The sequence below is a fragment of the Camelus bactrianus genome, chromosome 16, assembly GCF_048773025.1.
Source record: "Camelus bactrianus isolate YW-2024 breed Bactrian camel chromosome 16, ASM4877302v1, whole genome shotgun sequence".
NCBI lineage: Eukaryota > Metazoa > Chordata > Mammalia > Artiodactyla > Camelidae > Camelus > Camelus bactrianus.
The window spans coordinates 1,593,365-1,612,570 of NC_133554.1; the positions used below are offsets into that span (position 1 = coordinate 1,593,365).

A 19,206-nucleotide genomic window follows, 5' to 3' on the forward strand; every position below is an offset into this window, starting at 1 on the left:
CTGAATACTGTTTCTCCTTTCCACTCGGTGATTGTTTAGATCTGATTTCTAGCTTAGGGTTGCGCAGTGGTAAACTATCGATTAGCACGTCAAATAAGGAACATTTTGGTTGTAACAGCTGGTTTGCTCACAACTGCAAATTATTTCAGAATTGCTAACTCCTTGTGGCTCTTCTAAATGTGGCATGACCACATCTACCCCAAGAGGTCCACCACCTCCTCCTCAGAACACCTCACCGGGCTTGTATTCGGCAAGTGGGACACCATCCTGGTGCCCGATCAGGCCCCCTCCGCTCTCTGCACCAAATCTGCAGTCCGTGGGGTCTCCACAGGGCGCCTTGGTCACTAAGCCCACAAGGCTTAAAACAGTTCCATCTATTACGTAATAATAAAAACAAAGTTCCCTGCACGCATGAACACACACCCACCACCGGGGACGCGGTGCAGAAGTCTAAGACCAATGACGAAAGTCATCAGCGCCTCACAAGTGTCTCCAGCCCTCACGACAACTCTGCAAAGCAGGGCATGGTCCCTCATCTCGAGGGAGAAGGCCAGAGACACCAGGAAAGGGCCGGGACTTGCCCAAGGTTGGAAAGCCAGGACTCAAGCCCAGGCAGGGTGGGTCCAAGCTCCACGCTCCTCCCACTGCACCAGCAGGAGACATTAAACTGCTTCCTAAGTCAACTTACATTTATGCACGTTCTCAATGTCTGCAGGGTCCTGGAGGATCTTGGTCAGGCCTTCCAGAAGAAGGGCCGCCTTGTGGTAGCGGTACACAACGTCTTCAGTCTGCTGAAACATCTCATCCAGGGCCGCAGCTTGAACCTGGCGCCAGGCGACAAAAACGAGAATAGCCCCAACTTTCCAAGAAAATATGAGTCCATCTGGGCAACAGGGCTTTAATGGAATCTGTCTAAAATCAACAACATTTTGACGAAATCATATAATCTATGAGGTGAGTGAAATAAAGAAAGAGCTTCTTGACAAGAGTTATCCTGCATTCCAACACAGCCTTCTTGAACCTGGAGACTCATAACTTGTAAGATCTGTACTTCCAAACTGGCTCTTCCATGACATCACTAAATAGTTTATTTTAAATATACACTTCCACACTAAGCTGGCATTTCATTCAAGTGGGTTTTGTTACTGTGAAATAGTCAAATGATATTAAAAGCCACTTATCACCTTCATTTAGTCAAAGAATTTCCTGGTGTGTGGGATTCATCATTCAGAGATATTTACTGGGCACCTACTCAGGGCGGCCCCTGAGTATCTGGTGAAGGTGAGCTCACAGTCTGCAGGGAGACATGGGCTGTAAAACTAACCGTCCGATTCCAAGGGACATGTGGAGTTACAGGAGGAAGCCCCAGATGGCACAGAATCCATGTGAGGTGCACCCACGTGACTGCGGGAGGAAGACAGGATTTGGGAAGGCCTCCACGGAGGGCCGTCCAGGTGTCCAGGCTGAGTCAGAAGCAGCAGGAGGGGGCTGGGCGATGGGGAAGGTGGTGGGAGCTTCCCAGAAACTGGGGCAGTGGTACTGTTCACCAGGCACGAGTGTTTGTTCTCCCAACAGCATTCTGATTTCCTCTTTCCTCATTAAATGCAAGACTGTCAGAACCCAGTATCCTAATTTGTCAATACGCTCCGTGTCTTTAAAAAAAATAACAGCACTTCTAACAAGATAAATAAAATGGGTAGAGAAGATCAAAACCCTGAGAAGGCAGGAGGAAGAAATAACTGAACCCAGGCGCAGGGTCCCAGGGCCCTCACTTCCGGGAGAGAAAGCAGCCCCACAACTCCTCGTGAGAGAACTTTCTTCTCGCACAAATTTCTAAAAGAAAATGTGTCACGTGAAGTCTTAATTTGGTACAGAATGATACAATGCGTATTATTCAATAGTTTAGAGCAATATAATGTAAATTATTCTCATCAACAGTTTATATTCCAAGATTATTTTCATATGCTTTTTATTATAATGGCTTCAAAATAAGGCCTGGATGTAATATAACAGTACAGTTCAAAGGAGACAAAACTGGGAGGAGAAGGAAGGCCTATTATCTTCATGTAGTAAAAATTATAAGGGTGCTCAGTAATTAAATTTCTTCCCACTTAATTAACTTCCTTAACAGTCCCTAGTTTCATGTAGACTTCAGAGCAACTTTTCCTCACAAGAGAGAAAACAAATTATTTCCAGTAATATAAGCAGACGGCCAGAAACGCAGGCCTGACTTTGTGTCTCTGCTGAAGTACGGTCAGCAGGACTCTGAGCCCATCAAGTTTCGCAGACTGGCTAACAGAGCAGTAATTTTTCTAATGTGCTATCAAACCAAATTTCTTAAAAAGTAGAAAATGAAGAAACAGGTCCAGCTAAAGCTTTTGGATGTAAACTATTAAAAATATTAGATCACGCCTAATGCTAGCAATTTTTAAGTGGTATATAATAAATGTTGACCAAATGTGGTAACCAGTGGAACTTATGTTGGTTACATATTAAGCCCAGTTCCTCCTTTAAGAAAAGGGAGGAAGACGGAGAAGATGGCGGAGTAGAAGGACGCTCGCAGGTCACCCTCTCCCACAAATACACCAAGACCCACATCTACAGACCCACTCAGCCAACCAGAGCACCTGTGGAACTCCGACAGAACATCGCCCTCTTCAAAAGATAAAGACGCCAAAAATCTGGTAGGAGAAAAGGAAAAAAGAAAGAACAAAAGGCAAAGCAGCGCGGGACGGGTCCCGCGGGGAGGGAGCGGCAAAGGAGGACTGGCACTCGCTCGCTGGGTCTCCCCTCTCCAACTGAGAGGCCAGAGGGACGGAGGGGGAGCCTCCGAGGCTCCGATCTGTACAGAGCAGCCCTTGACTAACAGAACTAAGTTAAAGGGGCACAGAGCATCCCCCCGACACCCAGGCTGAGACGCGGGCGGGCAGCCGCGGGCAGGGCCAGGCTGCCCAAGCCGGGCGGAGGACGGGGGCGGCTGCACGGAGGCAGCCCCCGGGGAACGCAAGGGGCTGCGCGCCGTGGCTGTGGGTGCACAGGGCAGAACAACCTGGGCCCTCCATAAAACAGCAAGGTTGATGTGCTCTCGGGGGAAGGGTGCACACCCCCATCTCTGAAAACCCGCGGAAAGTTTTCGGGGAAGAGAGGCGGGGCTCAGGCACAGCCGCCATATCCTCCGCGCTGAGCACTCAGGCGGGGGCGGGGGCGAAACCTGCATCCGCACCAAAGGGCTTAGCAGCCTCAAAGGCCAGACTGAGACTGGCCTGCAGCCCGGGGCAGACAGGATCCTTCCATCCTGGTCCCTCAGAGAACTTGCTCCACAAAGACAAACAAGGAGCTGGGTGTTGGCTCGGAGCAGGGACAGGGCTGTCCCTCGGTCTTCCCTGAGCCCACCCGCGGAGCGCCGACCAGGGCGGAGCGCCGACCAGGGCTGAGCGCGCAGCCGCACAGAGCAGCGGAGCTACCGGCGGCGCAGGTAGAGGGAGAGCGGCCCCCCACCCCCACCCCCGCCTTTCGGGCAGGAACACAGCCCCCGACCGAGGTGCTGGGAGGGGGCACGACCCGCCCTCCTACCCGGCCAGTCTGCAACATCTGACTGCGGCATCCGGAGGGGCAGCGACCCGCCCGCCCACAGCAGAGGAGAGCTGCACCTGACCCAGTGTTAGGAGGAGGCGCGATCTGCTTGCCGACAGGTGCTGGGAGAAGCACAGAAGAGGGCGCCAACAGAGGGCCTCTGAAAACAGCAAGCTGAGCTTCCAAAACAGGACGAAGACAGAAAGACTTCACAGTAAAAGCACACAGACTCCAGGAGAACACCGTCAAACACCCCCCCCCTTTTTTTTTAAATCTGTTTTTACCTGTTCTACTTTCTATTACTCTCTTAATCTTTACTTCTTAATTCTTAATTCATTTCTATTTCTCTTGGGTTTTGATGTCCTGCTATTGATTAGACACAGGTTTCAAATACATCTATTCATCTCCCCCCCCCTTTTTTGTAAAGGTTTTAAAAGGACGTCTCAACCCGATTAATACTCTGCTTCAACTCACTCTTCTATTATTCATTATACACTGTTTTCAAACCCTCTTTCTCCCTTCTTTTAAAATTCTTTCTCTCTCTCTCTTATGTTTTTTCTTTTTTTCCTAAGTTCTATTCCTAAATAGGCATCAGATAGATAAAATCCTTGAGGACCAAAATAGACAACTGATACTCCATAAACCACAGTGCCAGAGAGGTATGAGCAAGATGAAGAAGCAGAAAAACCTTTCCCAATTAAAAGAACAAGAGAAATCCCCTAAAAGAAAGATCAACAAAATAGACATCGATAGCCTACTAGATCAAGATTTCAAAAAAGGAGTGATCGAATTGCTGAAGGAATTAAAAGAGATAGTGTTTAGAGATATAAAATATGTCAAAAATGAAACTGAAGCTATAAAGAAGAGCCAAGTAGAATGGGTAAACTCATTGACAGAGATGAGGAATGATCTAATAGCTGTGCAAAGCCGACTAGATAATGCAGAGGAACGAGTTAGTGATCTAGAAGACAGGGCAATAGAAAGCACCCATTCAGAAGAACTACAAGAGAAGCAAATAAAAAATAATGAAAATAGCATAAGGGACCTATGGGATAATATAAAGTGTCCCAATCTTCGCATAACAGGGGTCCCAGAAGGAGAAGAAAGATCAAAGGGGATTGAAAAGGTTTTTGAAGAAATCATGACTGAAAACTTCCCAAACTTAAAGAAGGAATCAGATATCCAAGTACAGGAAGCTCAGAGGGTCCCAAACAGGAAGAACCCAAATAGACCCACACCAAGACATATCATAATCAAGATGGCCAGAGTCAAGGATAAAGAAATGATTCTAAAGGCAGCAAGAGAAAAGCAAAGAGTAAGTTACAAGGGAACCCCCATAAGGCTCTCAGCTGATTTCTCTACACAAACACTACAGGCCAAAAGGGAGTGGCAAGATATATTCAAAGCCCTGAATGAAAAAAAAGATGCAGCCTAGGATCCTTTATCCAGCAAGGCTATCCTCGAGGATAGAAGGAGAAATAAAGAGTTTCACAGACAAAAAAAAAAGCTGCAGGAGTTTAGCAACACTAAACCCATGCTAAAAGAAATATTGAAAGGGCTATTCTAAATAGAAAAGCAGCAGGATGCTACAGAAATGAGAAACACACAACTGGAAAGGTGATAACTCATGAATTACAAATAAAGTAAACATGAAATTATAAAAGAAGACATACAAATCACTGAGAGTGGGAGAGGGAGGCAGGGAAATATAGAATATTTTTTTCTTTCTTTTTTAAATTTTTTTAACAGTAGGATGGGTTTGAGATCATGTTACTATCAGTTTAATAAAAACAGTTATAGTAATGGGTTGATAGATTTACAAAAAAGGGTAACCACAAGCCAAAAATTTACAAAGGAGTCACAAAAATTAAATAAAATCCATGATAATACAAAGGAAAATTACCAAACCACAAAAGGAAGAAGAAAGGAACAAAGAGGATATACCAATTCAACTGCAAAGATAAGTTCAAAATGGCAATAAACACACATCTATCATTAATTACTGTAAATGTTAATGGACTAAATGCTCCAGTCAAAAGACACAGAGTGGCAGACTGGATAATAAAGCAAGAACCTTCAATATGCTGCATACAAGAGACCCACTTTAGGGAGAAGGACACATATAGATTGAGAGTGAAAGGATGGAAAAGGATATTCCATGCAAATGGAAAAGCCAAAAAAGCAGGTGTTGCAGTACTGATTTCAGACAAAATATAGACTTTAAAACAAAGGCCATAAAGAAAGATAAAGAAGGACATTTTATAATGATTAAAGGAGTGATACAAGATGAGGATATTACACTCGTTAATATATATGCACCCAATATAGGAGCACCTAAGTACATACAAGAATTACTAACAGAGATAAAGGGGGATATTGATGGGAATACAATCATAGTTGGAGATTTTAACACTGCATTAACATCACTAGACAGATCTTCCAGACAGAAAATAAACAAGGCAACAGAGAAATTAAATACTACAATAGAAAAACTAGATTTGGTGGATATTTTCAGAGCATTACACCCCCAAAAAATAGGATATACATTCTTTTCAAGTGCACATGGAACATTTTCCAGGATCGATCATGTACTTGGGCACAAAAGAAACCTCAACAATTTTAAGAAGATAGAAATTATCTCAAGCATCTTTACTGACCACAATGCCATGAAACTGGAAATCAACAACAGAGAAACAAAGGAGAAAAAAAGGAAAGCATGGAGATTAAACAATATGTTATTGAAAAAACAATGGATCAATGAGGAAATCAAAGCTGAAATTAAAAAATACCTTGAGACAAATGATAATGAAAGCACAACCACTCAAAACCTATGGGACACAGCAAAGGCAGTGCTAAGAGGGAAGTTTATAGCGATACAGGCCTTCCTCAAAAAAGAAGAACAATCTCAAATAAACAATTTAACCCACCACCTGAATGAATTAGAAAAAGAAGAACAAAAAGCCCCAAAAAGCAGCAGAAGGAAGGAAATAATAAAGATCAGAGAGGAATTAAAAACAATAGAGATTAACAAGACCATAGAAAAAAATCAACCAAACCAAAAGCTGGTTTTTTGAAAAAGTAAATAAAATCGACAAACCTCTGGCCAAACTCACAAAGAAGAAAAAAAGAGAGAGCACAAATTAGCAAAATAAGAAAGGAAAATGGAGAAATTACAACAAACAAAATAGAAATACAGAATATCATACGAGAATATTATGAAAAACTATATGGAACCAAACTGGATAACCTAGAGGAGATGGACAAGTTTCTGGAAACATACTGTCCACCAAAACTGAATCAAGAAGAATCTGAACACTTGAACAATCCGATCACTAGAAAGGAAATAGAAATAGCAATTAAAAACCTCCCTACAAATAAAAGTCCAGGACCGGACGGCTTCACCGGGGAATTCTACCAAACATACAAAGAAGAACTCATACCAGTCCTTCTCAAACTCTTCCAGACGATTGAAAAGGAGGGAATAGTCCCAAACTCATTCTATGAAGCCACCATCACCCTGATACCAAAACCAGGCAAAGACACTACAAAAAAAGAGAATTATAGGCCAATATCACTGATGAACATAGACGCCAAAATCCTCACCAAAATTTTAGCAAATAGAATCCAACAACACATAAAAAAGATTATACATCATGACCAAGTGGGGTTCATCCCAGGGACACAAGGCTGGTTCAACATACGCAAATCAATCAGTGTAATACATCACATCAACAAGAGAAAGGACAAAAACCACATGATCATCTCAATCGATGCAGAAAAAGCATTTGATAAAATTCAACACCCATTTATGATAAAAACTCTCGCCAAAGTGGGTATAGAGGGAACATATCTCAACATCATAAAAGCTATATATGACAAACCTACAGCCAGCATAGTACTCAACGGTGAAAAACTCAAAAGCTTCCCACTAAAATCTGGGACAAGACAAGGATGCCCACTATCACCACTCCTATTCAACATAGTCCTGGAAGTCCTAGCCACAGCAGTCAGGCAAGAGAAAGAAATAAAAGGGATCCAAATTGGAAAAGAAGAGGTAAAAGTGTCATTATATGCTGATGACATGCTACTATATATAGAAAACCCTGAAAGGTCCACACAAAAACTAGTAGAAATAATCGAAGAATTCAGCAAGGTAGCAGGTTACAAAATTAACGTTCAAAAATCAGTTGCATTTCTTTACACTAACGATAAATCAACAGAAGAAGAAAGTAAAGAAACAATCCCCTTTAAAATAGCACCCAAAGTAATAAAATATCTGGGAATAAATCTAACCAAGGAGGTGAAAGAATTACACACAGAAAACTATAAACCATTGATGAAGGAAATTAAAGAAGACTTTAAAAAATGGAAAGATATTCCATGCTCTTGGATTGGAAGAATCAATATTGTTAAAATGGTCACACTGCCCAAGGCAATCTACAGATTTAATGCAATCCCTATCCAATTACCCAGGACATATTTCACAGAACTAGAAAAAATCATAATAAAATTCATATGGAACCATCAAAGACCTAGAATTGCCAAAGCATTACTGAAGAGAAAGAAAGAGGCTGGAGGAATAACTCTCCCAGACTTCAGACAATACTATAGAGCTACAGTCATCAAGACAGCATGGTATTGGTACCAAAACAGACATATAGACCAATGGAACAGAATAGAGAGCCCAGAAATGAACCCACAAACTTTTGGTCAACTCATCTTCGACAAAGGAGGCAAGAATATACAATGGAATAAAGACAGTCTCTTCAGCAAATGGTGTTGGGAAAACCGGACAGCAGCATGCAAAACAGTGAAGCTAGAACACTCCCTTACACCATATACAAAAATCAACTCAAAATGGATTAAAGACTTAAACATAAAACAAGATAAAATAAACCTCCTAGAGGAAAACATAGGCAAAACATCTAAAAAATTTTCTCCTAGAAGAAATAAAAGCAAGAATAAATAAATGGGACCTAATGAAACTTACAAGCTTCTGCACAGCAAAGGAAACCAGAAATAAAACAAGAAGAAAACCTACGGAATGGGAGAAAATTTTTGCAAGTGAAACCGACAAAGGCTTGATCTCCAGAATATATAAGCAGCTCATACGACTCAATAAGAAAAAAATAAACAACCCAATCCAAAAATGGGCAGAAGACCTAAACAAGCAATTCTCCAAGGAAAACATACAAATGATAAAAAAGCACACGAAAAAATGCTCAATATCACTAATTATCAGAGAAATGCAAATCAAAACTTCAATGAAGTATCACCTCACATCAGTTAGAATGGCCGTCATTCAAAAATCCACAAATGACAAATACTGGAGAGGCTGTGGAGAAAGGGGAACCCTCCTACACTGCTGGTGGGAATGCAGTTTGGTGCAGCCACTATGGAAAACAGTGTGGAGATTCCTCAAAAGACTAGGAATAGACTTACCATATGACCCAGGAATCCCACTCCTGGGCTCGTATCCAGAAGGAAATCTACTTCAGGATGACACCTGCACCCCAATGTTCATAGCAGCACTATTTACAATAGCCAAAACATGGAAACAGCCTAAATGTCCATCAACAGGTGACTGGATAAAGAAGATGTGGTATATTTATACAATGGAATACTACTCAGCCATAAAAACTGACAACATAATGCCATTTACAGCAACATGGATGCTCCTGGAGAATGTCATTCTAAGTGAAGTAAGCCAGAAAGAGAAAGAAAAATACCATATGAGATCGCTCATATGTGGAATCTAAAAAACAAAAACAAAAACAAACAAACAAACAAAAACAAAGCGTAAATAAAGGACAGAAATAGACTCACAGACAGAGAATACAGACTTGTGGTTACCAGGGGGGTGGAGGGTGGGAAGGGATAGACTGGGATTTCAAAATTGTAGAATAGACTACACTGTATAGCACAGGGAAATGTACACAAAATGTTATGATAACTCACAGAGAAAAAAATGTGCCAATGAGTGTGTATATGTCCATGAATAACTGAAAAATTGTGCTGAACACTGGAATTTGACACAACATTGTAAAATGATTATAAATCAATAAAAAATGTTAAAAAAAAAAAAAAAAGGGAGCCACAAGACTTGGGACCTGGGAGTGGCAGTGCATAAACTCGTTTTGAAAGGACCATGTCAGGTAGGTGTTGAGTTCAAAAGCTGCCCTTAAAGACAAGCACAGTATTAAACCTGAAAGGGGTTGCCATCTCCAGGGCACAGTAATCGATGAAGGGTTACCATCCCTATGGCAGTGACAGGTGATGGGCTACTGTCTCTACAACGCGGTGACAGTAACAGACAAGAGGTTACCGTCTCCACGGCGCAGTGATAGATGAGTGTCTCCGCGGTCACGCTGTTGATCTCATCAATAAACCTCTGCTTGTCAGAGAAGAAGCGATTCAGCTTTTCTGTAAGTTTCTTGCACATGGTGATGCAAAATTTATATCGCTCATTCAGATTTTTGACAACTGGAAAAAAGTTGAGGTGACAATTTTAATTTTTCTCCAGAAACAGTGACAGTGACATGCAACTTTCCTGCTGATTTCAGGCAAGTGACCCTAAATGATCATTGGAAACAATGCCTGGGAGGCACTCCTCCACGTGTGCTCTCTGCCAGTTCATTAAAGATTGAGAACAAAGTTCTTCTGACTGCTCTTCGTATCAATTAAATGCCAAAAACAAAGAACAGAAAAGCCAGCATCTTTTCCCATTTAAGAATATTTAATAGCACAGTGATTTCCCGTCAAAAACGTCCCTCCCAGTGTCATGGGGAAAGGCGCTCTCGAGTCCCCGGGATCCACGCTCTGCTCCACCCATACCTTGTTTCACACCCGCGGACGGGCTCAGCTTCCCGGACTTGATCTGCTCTTTGGCGAGGTGGAGAGAGGCTGCCAGCAGCTGTGCGGCCTTCATGTACAACACCAGCTGCTCCACCCGCCTGTAGGGAGACAAGCTGTCAGTGCGGCACCCTGCGCCCTGCAGACCGCCGCCACCACCACAGCGTGTCCCCGGGAAGCTCATTTCCTTCATGCTTTCAATGCACAAAGAACTCCCAGAGGAAGAAGGTTCAGCATGGAAAAAAAATGTGAGCTTTGAATACAATGGATACACTCAGATAAAAGTAAAATATCTTCAACAGTGTAATTTACAGGAAAGGCAACACCAAGGCTGCAGACTCTCCAAGGCTTGGCTGGCACAGCAGTGTCCAGCATGGTGAGATAAGGAGAGATGCCTTGAAGCTTCTGCTACTGGGACCTGACCTCCAGGGGAGGACGAGGCCGCCAGCTCAGACTCACAGAGTGGGAAGACCCTGGAGATGAACGCCAGGGGCACCTACCCCCAGTCCTTGCTCAGCTGGCTGATCTGGTCCACCACCACACTCTCCTGGATCTGGTACAAGGAAACGGCGGACGTGCAGAGCTCTGGGCTCCCCCCACGCACGGCGGTCAGGTCCAGCACACACTCCGTGAACATGAGCATCATGTTCAGGTGGCGTAAGGTGTCTGTGTGTTCTCGCTGCGGCAAAGTCAGTTTGTCTCAGAAACTTGCTGGTCAAGGAGAGGCGCGTGCTCTGCACACAGACCACGGCCACTGCTAATGTTTTCTATACTTATGAATATGAGAACGCCCAAAGGAGACTGAAATCTTTAAATTCCAGAGAACTAGCGAGAAAATACACACACATGCACCCAGACGAAGGTGTGTCATGCGTGTGTGTGTGGATGTATGAGAGGGCCCACAGAGTTAAGCTTCAAAGGTATGAGGTCACTGTGCTCTCACCGGAAAAAAATGGAACACCAACAATGAAATCAACATACACGAGACAAGCACATGGCAAAACAGACGCTGAGATTATAAGGACCCTCTGTATACTAAACCACACTTCTTGGTAGTTCAGTTAATTCTACTGACTGACCGACAATTTCAGACATGCTTTATTTTAATTTCTGGTGGTTTTTCAGTTAACATTGATTCTTAACACTAAAGCTCTAAATTTTCTGTGGTCTTTTCAGTTAAAGAGGGGAGTAGAGAAAGACATAATAAGTAGCATGCAATAAAAATGGGTATTCTAAAATTAATGTTGTTTTGAGATTTGTTTTTAGCTAAAAATGTATTTTGAAATCTCAAATAAGACTAAGTTTCCCACTCTCCTTTTATGGCTAAAAAGGGATGAGAATCGGCTCAGTTTCCTAGAGACAGGAGAATAAACCAATCAACTTTTGAAAGACTCTCTGCTCTATGACAGCATATTAGACTGGATGTTCCAATACGTATTGGAACATAATTTATGCCTAATTTAATGGAGATTGAAAAAACTCTGAAGATTGCTTTTCCAATCTTAGATTATATTTTCAAAATTATAATTTAAACTTACTACAGAATCACTATTAAAGTTTTACATGTAATATCTCATAATTGCTATTCTCATTCACACAGAACAGAAATATTAGAGGTCCAGCACGGAGAGAGAATTTTTCTTCAGTTGATCTGAAGACTGTTCATTTTAGTCTGAAATGCAGGCTGAGCTGCACCGTGTCAGGGACTAAGGTCCCAGTGGAGCCCCCCAAATGCCATCCTAGAGGTGGTGATGAGGGATGGAGCTGGCCCGGGCTCTGGAATCACAAAATTCTTCTTGTTCTGGATTAGTGCTCAGTACGCTTCACATGACGCTGTGTTTTCCCTGCAGAATTGGCTCTGAGGGGAAGAAGCTGGTCTACACTACAGACAGGAGTGTCCAGTCTGCTGGGCAGGTTTATTCTTCAGCGTTATGGACTAATCTGGCATTATAATTTTTTTAAACCTAAGTTTAAGTGTATCACTTCTGTCTTATGAAAAAAAGTAAGATTTGAGAATAAAAGTTGTGGTTTTAGGACAAAGATTATGCTTTAAAAGTCCTATAAGTAGTAAATAAATTTCAGATAAAAAAACAAAGAACACAAAAATGTTCACATCCCTCCCTACCAACCAGAGTTGTTACGCACGCCACTGTCAACATTATTCTGAAAAGACACCAGCAATGTTTTCCAAATAGAAAATGAAAGGGAAAACCCGCCAGGCCTTGCTATCGGATTCTGCTCTTTTGTCCCCAGACCACTGTCCTCTGCAGCCACGCTAAATGTCACACCACGACAGCTGTCCCACCTCCATCAGCGTCTCCTCAGGCAGTTCAGGGGCTTCAAAGGTGATGAGCCCCTCCAGACTGGGGGGTGAAGCACCATAAGGCATGTGTCTCAGGCCAGGAGCCGCCTCTGCTCCCGGAGGGGAGGCCCCCGAGCAGGGCCCGGGTGGGGAGCCTGTGCACACACGGCCGCACAGGGAGCCTCCAGAGCCGGCTGCGGAGAGAGCACACAGGCGAGTGAGTGCCGGGCCAGGGCACAGAAGGGCCCAGGGGAAAGCCACCGAGCCTGTCCACGCACGTGAAGAGGTTTTATCTTCCCTTTACTCCCTGTCTGCATGTCTGTGTTACAGAAATCACCACAGCTACTTTAAAAATATTCCGTTCTGAAGAAATTTACAGCGTACATGTCTCTCCCTGCTGCTCCACAGTCTTCACAGCTGTAAAACTCTACTTTTGTAAAGCCGCTACAAAGTGGCTCACTAAACTTATATACAGAATGCTTATCTGGAGGCTTTCATGCTATTTCTGATTTTTCATATCACAAGTAACCCTGTGATGAAACCTCCCCGTCTTTTGAGTCATCTACTTGTGATAAACACTCCAAAGCAGTGTATCAAGAGGAGTGGGATGACCACAGATCAAACGCTGCCATGAGCGCATCAGCAGCTCTCTGTAAGCCGCTGCGCCACATTCTGAGCAGTGAGCACAGAGGGCCCACTTAGCTTCAACGGCAGTGCACATTATGGTTTTTAAATCCTGGCTTAGTTAGCAGGTATAAAATGTTATTTTCTTAATACAGTTTTTATTTTCTAATACTTTTAATAATCCCAAAGTCAAGATCATTGGCTCTTTTTCTTCTCTCGTTGACTATTTATAGCTTTTGCTTATCAATCTACTTATTAATCTACTGGTGTCTCAATTAGTAACTGACTGAGCATAAGAGAACTTAGGGGACACCAGGTGCAACATACGGGATGATGTCAGATGATCACTCCTGTCAAGAACAACTGGAAAACACTCGTAGCGTTGGTGTTAACTACCTATCTACAGGGCAGATAAAACCAGGCTACCGGCCTGTACACAGGACTAAGGACAAAGACCAGAGCTCAAAGTAGGAAACTAAAACTTAGAGTTCTTAAAAAAAAAAAAAAAAAAAAAAAGATACAACAGTCTATGATTTTCAAAAAATGTACTGGTGTAGGAGAATAAGCCTTCAGCACAAGCTGTGCAGCACCAACGTGCACAGCTGCCTCACATTTACGTCACAAAGCTACAGCGTTATACACTATTACAAACGTACAATACAGTACCTTTTATGTTATAAACTTTTTCCCACAAAGATTGCCTCATTTACCCTTTATAACCCTTTAAGGTAAAGAAAATCATGATCTCCATGTCAGTGGTAAAGAAACTGAAGTCCAGAGAAGTTACGTGACTTACCTAAGTCACACCACTAAGTCATCATCAGAACCCACACCCCAAGCACAAGCCGAAGACGGTACTAAGACAGCTCCTCACCTGAGGGTCTTGCTCGGAGGACTGTGTGGGCACAAGTGGGGGCTGCAGCACTGTGTGGAGGGGACCCCACGGTGAATAGGACAGCCCTGGAACCTGCCGCCGTTCCCACAGGAGGTGCCAGGGCAACACCACAGGCTCCTGCGGGGGCTGCAATAAGACGTTTATAAAATGTGTTATGCATCTGAGGGTGGGACTACAGGGAGACCTGTATTTTCATACAAGGGGTTTTTTTAAATTAAACAATAAGCGTTTATTACTCTTAAAATCAGAAAATTCAATACAGATCTCCATTAAAAATACTTTATGGTCATCTCTTCACAGCTGTGAATCTTCTCTAACACTAACGCCTAGAATTCAGTTACTTCTGTATACTTCTAAAATATGTGAACTGCAATCACACTTGAGAATAATTTGACAAAGTGGAAACCAAGAACTGGAAATAAACATGTGAGTTAACGACCTGATTAAAAAATGGGCAGAGGACCTGAATAGATATTTTTCCAAAAAAGACATACAGATGGCCAACAGGCACATGAAAAGATGCTCAACACTGCTAATCATCAGGGAGATGCAAACCAAAACCACAAGATACCACCTCACACCTGTCAGAATGGCCATCATCAAAAAGAACACAAGCAACAAAAACTGGTGGGGATGTGGAGAAATGGGAACCCTTATGCACTGTTGGTGGGAATGTAATTTGGTGTAGCCACTGTGGAAAGTATGGAGGTTCCCCAAAATACTAAAAATGGAACTACCGTATAATCCAGCAATTCCACTCCTGGGCATGTATCTGAAGAAAATGAAAATGCTAATTCAAAAAAATACACGCACCTCAATGTTCACAGCAGTATTATTTACAACAGTCAAGACATGGAAACAACCCAAGTGTCCATCAACAGATGACTGGATAAAGAAGACGTGGTGTATATATGTAATACACACACACACACATTGGACTGTTATTCAGCCATAAAAAAGAATGAAATTTTGCCATTTGCAACAATATGGATAGACTTGGAAGGTATTATGCTTAGTGAAATAATTCAGACAGAGAAAGACAAATACTGTTATCATTTACATGTAGAATCAAAAAAAAAAACAAACAAACTAGTGAATATAAGAAAACAGACACAGACTCACAGATACAGAGAACACATGAGCAGTCCCCAGCGGGGGGGGGGGGGGGAGGGGAAGGGGCAAGACAGAGGCAGAGGATTAAGACATACAAACTACTATACACAAAATAAATGAGCTACGAAGGTAGATTACACAGCACAGGGAATATATCCAGTATTTTATAATAATAAATGGAGTATTAGCTATAAATATTTTCTATCGCTGTGTTGTGCACCTGAAACTAATACTGTAAATCAACTGTACTTCAATTTTAAAAAACGTGAGGTAAACTGAAGGGAAATCAGGAGTTTCTCCTCAGCAACAGAGCTTGAGAAAGATACAGAAAGTTGAGTCTAAGTACATATATGCCTTAGAATCACATCTTCACATCTGTCAGGAAGAAAGGGAGGTGGGACAGGGGTCAAAGGGGCCTGAGGGACTGAGCCTGGGCTAAACCAAGAAAAGGTAAAAACACCCCCCCATCCACCAAACAATGCAGAATCAAAGTTGTCCAAAGCTGTTTCAGACTCAAGCGTCACATTACATCACATTACCACAGAATGGAGGCAGGAGTTAACATAAATCATGAATGTAAAACTAGAGAGATACTGAACTAGATGCAGAAAAAATTTACGTCTAAGTGTCCATCTTATCTGCAACAGAACATAACAAACTTAAAACATTTAACAGCAGAAGAGAGCTCACAAAAGTCTTCCAGGGAGCAAGAAACGGCAAGTGGAAGTTGATTAAATAGCACCTGTTGTCACACAAGATGTATCAAATGGCACAGATTGCTCCTTACTTAATATTGTTACGATTTTATTTTAGTAAGTATAAGGAAAGAAGATTGTCATGGGTGTATCTTAAGAGTCAATGACCCTATTTTTTCCCTAAGGTCTTGAGGTTTTATACTATCAACAGTTTTTATTTTCAGACACTGAAACTTCATGATTAGAAAGAGAAATTTGTGACTTCAAATGATGACAATGAAGTTCAAGAGGAAGAGAGAAAAGTAGAAGTGTAAATTATCAAAGATGCATTTTATGCCTAAATGCTCTTTAAGAGAAAAAATCTGGTTTCATATCCATAAACATAAGCTAAATCAACAGCAAGCAGAAGGAAGGTAATAATAAAGTTTAGAGCAGAAATCAATGAAATAAAACAGGAAAACAATAGTGAAAAAAAAACAAAAGTTCATACTCTGAAAAAGATCAAAACTCACAGCCTTTAGCTAGACTGACTAAGAAAAAAAAGAGAAGACTCAAATATTAAAATCAGAAGTGAAAGAGTGGACATCACCACTGCCCTGAGAGAAGTGAAAAAGGAGTTTAAGGGACTACTACGAACCACCGTGTGCCAGCAAACTAGGTAACCTGGACGAAGGGAACACGTTCCCAGAAAGTGACTCAAGAATTTAAGAGCACGAACAGGTGTGCAACAAGTAGAGAGAGTGAGCCAGCAATCAAAACTTCTCACAAGGAAGACCCCAGGCTAAGCTGGCTCAACAGGTGAATCCACCGAACATTTAGAGAAAACCAATTTTTCACAAACTCTTCCAAAAATCTGCACACTTCTCAATTCACTCCATGAGGCTAGTCTTACCATGATACCCAAACCAGACAAGGACATCACAAGAGAAGCACAGGCTCTCGTGACTACAGATGTGAACATCTCAGACACCGTGAATCTGGGTCTGGCAAGAGGACTGTATGCAACATAGCCAGGCGGGATTTGCCCCTAGATTGCATCAGGCTTCTCTGCAGAAACCATGCGAGCAAGATGAGAGTGGAGTGAGGCATGAAGCCCCTAGCACACTCCCTTTGGGTTACAAACTGCACTCAGCTAGACATGTGCTGGTCCAGATCTCTCCTCCTGAGGAGGCTCATGGGAGAGTCAGTAAAGAATTACAGAGAAAATAAGAACACAGAGGTTACGACAGTGACTCAAATGTAAGTGCACATAATAAGCACAAGGGGAGCTTGTTAAAGACCCAGATTCCTATAATCTCCTCCCAGAAAACACGATTAAACATGTCTGGGTTAGGGTCTGGAACCTGCCCTTGGCAATTCTTGACAAGCAGTCCAGAGTAACCGAGATGTGGGTCTGTGGACAGAAAGGTCCCGGAACAACCATGAAAGAGTCGGGATCCCCCAGTGGCCTCCGGTTCTATAGGGAACGGCCTGCTACAAGAAATGCCAGAGTACATGTGTGTTCAGGCTAACTCTGGCCAGTATTAGCCTATGATAAAAACAATTCTGGTCAGAGTTCCTTCTAAACCTCAGGCTGCTGATTATCATGATAAAAAGTCTCTATCTCTCAGCTCTTGAGAAAGAAGGTGAGAGGACAGGGGCTGGATGGAGAAAGCTGGGTCAACAGGTTCCTAAAAGTAGACGAGTGGAGCAATGAGGCCCCAGCCCCAAGCCAAGATATCCACGCCCTAACCCCTGGCACCCTTCCACAGGCTATATGTATCCTACAGGGCAAAGAGGAATTAAAGTTGCAGATGGAACTACTCGATGACTTTAACATAAAGAGATTATCCAGATTATCCAGTGGGTCCAATGTAATCAGAAGGGTCCTTTAAATATAGGCAGAAGGTCCGAGTCTAGACTGGCCATTGCTGGCTTTCAGGATGGAAGAGGCCACGAGCCAAGGAAGGAGGGCCGTCTCTGGGCTGGAAAAGGCATGGAAATGCATGCTGCCCTAGGGCCTCCGGGAGGGGCACGGCCCTGTCAGCACCTTGACTGCAGCCCAGGGAGGCCCATGCTGGACTTCTGACTGCAGAATTATAAAATAATACATCTGTGTTGTTTTAAGTCACCAAGCTTGTGGTAATTTATAGCAGCAACAACAGGAAACCAACAAACAAATAACCTGCCCCAAAAGAAACCAAGTTTCTCTTACCGATATCCATCGGCCGCTCTGCATTTAAACTGTCTGTGCTGCCCTGGTGTCCACCTAAAGGTGCCTTCACTTGCTGATCTGATAACTTCCCAGTACTGACAGATCTAAAAAGAAGAATGATGTTAATAAATGTATACTTTAAAAAAAATCCAGACATTTAAATAACAAGGGTGATTTAAGCCAACCCATAAAAGGGTTAATGGAAAGGCAGTGAACAAGGAGACAAAAAATGGAGACCAAGCAACTCAAGGCAGAGATAAACTTCAACAACCGAAATAAAGCAAAGACAGGAGCAGACAACTCAGGGAGAAGAGCTCTGAACGCACACAGGGATGGGCAGCATCTACGGTCTCCTTAACAGTAACGGATCAGTATCACTGAGCATGAGGCAAAAAGCAGCCACTGAACTATCTCGGTCTGGCTGTTTTTGACGGAAACATGTTGAAGGCTGGAAGGAAACAGGGTTCCGTACCTGCCAAACGGCGCCTTGATCTGCTGCTCCAGCTTCTGCCTCTCACCTCCTTGTGCTGAGAGACAGCGAGAACACCCCCGTGGGTCACTCCCATCCTTAGACTGCCCCTCAGAAGGCCCTGGACGAGTGACCAAGGCTAGCAGGTTGGAAGACGCTTGTGTTTTAGGGATTTTGAAAGGAGCTGTGGTCTAAAGAAACACGTAAGCCAGTTACCAGATGTCGGCAGCGTTCAGAAGCGTGGGGCCGCTCACGGCACGGACACGGGGAAGGGACAGAGACGCAGGCAGACCCGGGTTCCCATCCCGGCTCTTCTGCTTCCTACAAATGACCCTGACGGCTCACTCACGTTGAGCCTCAGCTTCCTTTTTTCAGAACTACACAGGCTACCACACACAAAGCACTCAGCAGGTATCTGCTGTGCCGGCGCACCCCACGTGCCCGTCAAACTGCAGCCCTTCTCCTGAGTCATTCCCACCAAGGGCTCAC

The 19,206-nt window shown here is 43.1% G+C and overlaps 1 protein-coding gene across 7 annotated transcripts in view; it reads right to left on the reverse strand.

The window, feature by feature from the left end:
* ULK2 (unc-51 like autophagy activating kinase 2) overlaps positions 1 to 19,206 on the reverse strand; it is a 71,994-nt gene that overhangs the window by 2,345 nt on the left and 50,443 nt on the right. For all 7 annotated transcript variants that reach the window (XR_012499345.1, XM_074342049.1, XM_074342048.1 and 4 more), the window contains 8 exons: positions 18,721 to 18,908; positions 18,249 to 18,352; positions 14,226 to 14,372; positions 12,731 to 12,921; positions 10,926 to 11,104; positions 10,408 to 10,526; positions 9,899 to 10,056; positions 689 to 824 (listed from right to left, as the gene is read on the reverse strand). Coding sequence is in view for 6 of the 7 variants with exons in the window: in XM_074342049.1 (XP_074198150.1) it covers positions 689 to 824; positions 9,899 to 10,056; positions 10,408 to 10,526; positions 10,926 to 11,104; positions 12,731 to 12,921; positions 14,226 to 14,372; positions 18,249 to 18,352; positions 18,721 to 18,908 (1,222 nt within the window). In the remaining variant the exon portion in view is untranslated. The remainder of the gene's footprint in view (positions 1 to 688; positions 825 to 9,898; positions 10,057 to 10,407; positions 10,527 to 10,925; positions 11,105 to 12,730; positions 12,922 to 14,225; positions 14,373 to 18,248; positions 18,353 to 18,720; positions 18,909 to 19,206) is intronic.